Raw genomic sequence first — 5,733 nt, forward strand, 5'->3', positions numbered from 1 at the left:
GGTATTTAATGTCTGGATCTACATGGATCCTCCTGATTCTGTTTTTGGGTATCAGGCATGGTTCAAAGATTCGGTCGAGCCGTCACGGGAACGGAGCTCTCCGATGCGATACCGGTACGAGATAACTCTGAAATAATGAACTAACGAAAACTCGGTCGAGACGTCACCTAGACAGATAGAAATAGCCGAATCGCTCCGAGTCATCTTGAATTAACTCAAATTTTTATTATTTTTGCTAATTTTTTTATATTATTTACAATTTTTAGAATATTAAATGTTTCATAATTTGCATCTCGTCAAGACTGCAATCGATATATTGAAATCGATGTGAAATGGTCCAGACCACGACTGGCGACTTTGAACTATGGTACGAGGTAAGCAAGGAGTGTATTTCACCAAATCCGCTTCAGCTCAACCACTGTGTTGAGACATGCTTTCATACTATTGCTTGTAGGACAGTTTAGCTACTAAAGATAGGCTTTTGTGATGGGAAATGGATGTAGAACCACTGTTTCAGTTCTGTTATTTACCTCCTGAACCTTTATTGGTCTCACTTTTTTTTCTACTGTCCATACTATTGCTTGTCCTCTCCAATGTTTTAAAAATCGGACCGTTAATTGAACAAATGAGGATTCAAGTAAGATTTGAAAACTTGACTAACTTGAATTGAAATGATTGATGTCATATCTGGATGGTTAACATGAACAAAATTGAGTATCTCCATCTCACACTCCTCTCTCACTGTCTCTCTCTCTCTCTAAACCATGGCTGAATATATCCGAGCTGTATCATATGGACATCGATAGTACTCAGAATCTCTATTTTAAGTAATCAAAATCGTTTTAGTCACTCTATTCTCTCAAAATAATATCCAAACACCAATAAAATTACACAATAAGCACGGTTCAAAAGGATCAAATCGTTAAATCAAGCATTTGAAATAACTGTAAACTCGTCTTACAGTAAAGAAAGGCCTTATCTTTTTCATGCAAATGAACATACAGAAGACTAAAGTTTACATTTTTAACAAAAATGAACAAAAATATACTTGACATTGTGCTATGTTCATAAAAATTTACATCTACAGAGAATTGAAAAGCCAGAGCACTTACTACAACTCCCTTTCCTCTACTAACTGCAACCTCATGTCAATCAGCCTCGCATTGAACTCCCCATCACTAACCTTCAACATCCTCGATAACGGCATTGACAATCGGTGTTGCATCAACATCCGGTGTCTTTTCTTTATCTTCCCCTCCAAATTAAACGAAAAATACTGCGGGAATCTCTTCAGCTCCTCCAAATCCCCGTTCATTTCCTCCAAGAAATATTCCAATTTCGGCCTAAAATTATTCTCTATGCTAAATGTCAACAGCACAGGTGACCTGATGACCATCTTGGCCACCTCATTATACTCAAATCCCAAACCCATCAAGAAATCAATTTTGGGGGTTAAGGTATGATCTACATTGGATACCAATAAAACAGTGGTTCGGCAAGTGATCCTATTGGCACCAACAAAACCCAATTTCATCAGGAATTCAAAAGCGGGTTTTAACTGATTCTCAACACCACTAACTAACAATCTGGGGCATCTGATTATACACTTGCGGATATCAGAAAAAGGGATTTCTACATTGTTCAACAAGAACTCAAAGACGGGGTAAATTTGATTGCTGGGGTCAGCTGTGAGGAGCTGGGGGAACATGTCAAGAATGCGGCCGAGGGCAGAGCGTTCTATACCCATGGAAGAAAGGCAATGCTCGATGGATTGTAAAGAGGAGAGAAGGGCAGAACGAAGATCTGGGTTTTTCTGGAGGGCTTTTGTGGGGTTGATTTTGAGGGATTGTAGGTAGAGGATTTTGTCCCGGAATTTTAATCCAGAGTCACCTGCTGTGATGATGGTGGGGCTGTGGTGGGAGTTGAGGACATTCTGGGAAATGAGGGGTTTGGAAGTGGAAGTGGGGCTTAAGCAGGTGGTGGAGGAGGAAGAGTAGCGAGGAGATAGGGGTTGTGGAAGAAGTAGCGGCAATCGGAGTATCATCACTGAACTGAACTGAACTTGCCAGTGAGAGGATAGGCGAGTAAAACGAAACGACATAGCAAATGCCAGCCTTAAAATCTGCCAAGGTAGAAGGGATGGTAAGTTGGTTAATTCTTCAATTCTTGAGTTTTTAAACTTGCATCTCCATAAAAATAAACATACTTTAAAGTGATTCTACTAAATTTATTCAGCGAGTAGAATTTTGGAATTTCAGTAGCTAAAGATCCCAGGAAGAACACTTCTTATCTGACTATCCTTTGCTAGATTTTTACATTATAACCAAGGTCACTGGAAATTCAATGCTACCATGTACACAGATGTTTTTACACACATTTTTTCCTCAAGATAGAACCTTCAACAAAATCCCCCCCACTCTTTCTCTTCAGGTCTCAATGTTTGTTTGTCCTTTTTTCTAAATAAAAAGCCTTTTCACAAATTATGTTCCTAATCCATCCAATTTCCTCTTCAATAAATACACAGCCCCGAATCAAATTTACAATAACAATTTACATTAAAAAGCCAAAAGAAAGGACAGATGATAACAACAATGAGACGCAACCGAAAATTAATCCTCTAAATATTAAACCGTATACTTATGAACACTATACTTTCGGGGAAGAAAAAGGTAAAACATGCTAAAGAGAAAACGTTACCTAAACTAGGGTGCTATTAGCGGAAGGAACCTTAGGCTTAGACGCAAAGAGCAAGTATCTTGGGAACCCCCTCCTCCATTTTCCTTCATGCCATGCTCAGAAGTCAGAAGCCTCGTATGGGAAATTGGAATCCTGGACCAGCAGGAGCAGGAGGAATCGTTCGAAATCATCTTGATGCGATGGGAATCGATCAGTGGTTTTAGTAGAAGCTTGGGCTGGGCTACGGATACTCTTGGTGAATATGGATATAGATGGGCTTCAGCTGGCTAAACCCTTAATGGGTGCAAAAGTGATAGATGGCCTGCTTTGTGATGGTTTATGTTAAACTTACACTCACTCTCCCATTTTAAATGATTGTAATACAATCATGCAGGCTTTACTAACAACTATATCATGCAGGGTTTACTGGCAACTAGTGGGCTGCTTGGAAGGCTAGTTTTTATTTATTTATTTTGGCATAAAATTTTACTCTAATTTACTATAGAATTTGTAAGAAAAACTTTTTGTGCAATTGTAGGTAGGAGTGCAAATGAGTCGAATTGAGTCGAGTTTTGATCTAATCGAGTTGAATCTCAACTTAGTTTTATGAAGTTTGAACTTGAGCTCGAGTTCGACGAACTCTCAATGTAAATCTCGAATTTGAACTCGACTCAAATTCAAGTTGAGCTCGAACTGGATGTCGAGTTTAGAAAAATAAAAAAAATAATTTGTTTAATTTAACGAATTCTGTTAGTTAACAATTTAGTTTAAAACATGAGGTGTCGTTTTATATGTTTTGAAACCACGGAGGGCTTTTCTGTGTATTAAATATACCACAGGGGTTTTTTTTGTTTTTAACCCAAAAAGTAATCAGTGAATAATGGGTCCCAACAAAATCAATAAAAATATATGAGTTAAATTAGTTAAGAGTAATATTGATAGTTAAATAAAAATTGTTGTGATAAAAAGCGCTATGGCAATATCGCCTTCCATTATTACTTGTCAAGGTAGCACAGCCAGTGCCCACCTTGAAGCGTTTAAGGTTAGCAAAATTTGATGGAATGTTTGTCAGTAGAGTGTCATGTGTGAAAGTATACGTAAAGTATGTATATTACTGAAATGAAGAGAAATTGGATTATCAGTATTTAAATTTGAACAAATGAACTTTGTCATTTTTTTGTCAATTTTCTTTTGAGTCATTAATACATTAATATTTAGTTAAAATATGAGTCATTAATGCTAACTGAAATTACCACCAAGTATAGCATGCAAATTTGATGAGAAAAATATATATGTCTTTATTACATTTCATTAAGATGCTTTTTTTTCATCTTTTAATGATAGCTTTCAAATATACATTTTTTTTTTGTCATTGTCACTGGTTTTATAATTGTCTACATTTTCATTTAACAAATTTAATTCAGTGTACAAATTAATAATATACTTATATACTTTTTTGTTTTAAAATTATATGTATAATTTGTTCAGCAAATATACGCAGAGAAATTGAAAAACAGTAGGATTAATAATGGTTAGCATTTTTGCAGAAGTTTTTTGTGTTTGATAGAGGGACATCTATATATGAATTGGATTTATAGCTTATCAGTAAATTTGCTTTTCAGGGCAAAAGAGATTAAATTGAAGTACATTAACATAAAGGATAGACAAATACAAGATAACAAAATTAAAACATACATAGGTAGCAAGTCAAAGCAGCTATGTCGAAGTACATTAACACAAACAATAAATAGATACAAGATAATTAAATTAAGACACAAGTAGTTCAGTTCTGAAGCACATAAGCATTATATTGTTGGAAACTAATTCTATGCATAATCATTGTGAATGTTCATTTAAGTCTGCTGGCTAGTTGTTCAACTTCATAGCTTGTGACAATGGTAAAAGCTGTTCCTTTGATTGCTTTTTCTCTTGGAGTTGCTTTTTTAACAAAGCACAGGAGTCTTTTCCTTGGAATATATTAAGTGGCAATGTTAGTTCAATTGTATAACTTTAAATGACAATAAAAACATGACTAAACATAAAGTCAAATGTTACTAAATATTTGAACATGAACAAATCAAAATAAAATTGACACAGAAAAATTTACATTGCATTAAGCAAAAATAATAATCTTGTTCTTTATAATAGGATAGAATAAATTTTAAATAATCTTTTGCTTTACATTAACTTTAAATGATAACTTATTTTGACAAATATAAATATAAATGATATGGTTGAAAACTCGAATAGAAATAATTAAATCTTAAGTTAATTTGTCAAATATAAGTTGAAATGTTAATGTAACTAGAAATAAATATAAATTCTAATTGAATTATATCCGTTCAAAATGTAGAGATTGAAAAGTCTACTAAAAATAATTCAATCTTATAAAGAAATGGTAAATGCAATCTAATTTGGGTCATTGAGCACATTCAAAGCAATGCCAAGTCCATAAAACAAGCAAAAGAGAAAGCTCAAAATTCACGCAAAGTGCCACGTGTCAGCAAAAGAGACGGCTACCGTAACTATGGCCTTTTGTTTATCTTATAGTAAGATTATAGTAAGATGAGATAAGATATGGCTGGCTTATGCGGCAACCTAATCCATTAAATATTCCATTTTGATTTCCCTTAATTTTCTAACCTGCTTTCAACTTACCGTGCATCGCACAACTGAAAAAATCTGTTTGACAAAGCAGCAACTGCCAGCAGGCCAATGGAACAAGGAGAAAAGCCAGGAGGCTGAGAGATTTCATTAGAATATGAAGTCCACTTGAAGTAGAATCTTGCATAAATTATTGAATCTGCTAGGCTTGCCGCAGCTTTCACTGTCAACGGTTGGGTCGACATGTTACTAAAATCTTCTTGGCTCTATTTTATAAGTAGCATTATTGTTATCATTTGCAACTAGCAAGCTGTACATTGCACCAAGCTTTAATTAATTTCATAATCAATCTTTGACCTTCAACTTCTAATGGCCACCACCCCATTAGAATATGGGTGGGCACTTCCAAGTATTTCACCATTGGTGGACTGGTTGTGTGAGATGAGTAAACCA

At 35.0% G+C, this 5,733-nt stretch overlaps 1 protein-coding gene across 1 annotated transcript; it reads right to left on the reverse strand.

Annotated features, from left to right (window-relative positions):
• Positions 1-963: 963 nt before the first annotated feature.
• LOC113775556 (transcription termination factor MTEF1, chloroplastic-like) lies at positions 964-2,794 on the reverse strand. The gene is made up of 2 exons (XM_027320487.1): positions 2,698-2,794; positions 964-2,122 (listed from the first exon to the last, which is right to left on the reverse strand). Exon 2 carries the CDS (start codon positions 2,099-2,101, stop codon positions 1,112-1,114), a length of 990 nt encoding a protein of 329 aa, XP_027176288.1. The 5' UTR covers positions 2,102-2,122; positions 2,698-2,794; the 3' UTR covers positions 964-1,111.
• Positions 2,795-5,733: the final 2,939 nt, after the last annotated feature.

This window comes from Coffea eugenioides, chromosome 6 (genome assembly GCF_003713205.1).
Source record: "Coffea eugenioides isolate CCC68of chromosome 6, Ceug_1.0, whole genome shotgun sequence".
Classification (NCBI taxonomy): Eukaryota; Viridiplantae; Streptophyta; class Magnoliopsida; order Gentianales; family Rubiaceae; genus Coffea; species Coffea eugenioides.

Coding starts and splice junctions, on each gene's coding strand:
- LOC113775556 (XM_027320487.1), bottom strand. CDS start 2,101: ATGTCGTTTCGTTTTACTCGCCTATCCTCTCACTGGCAAGTTCAGTTC.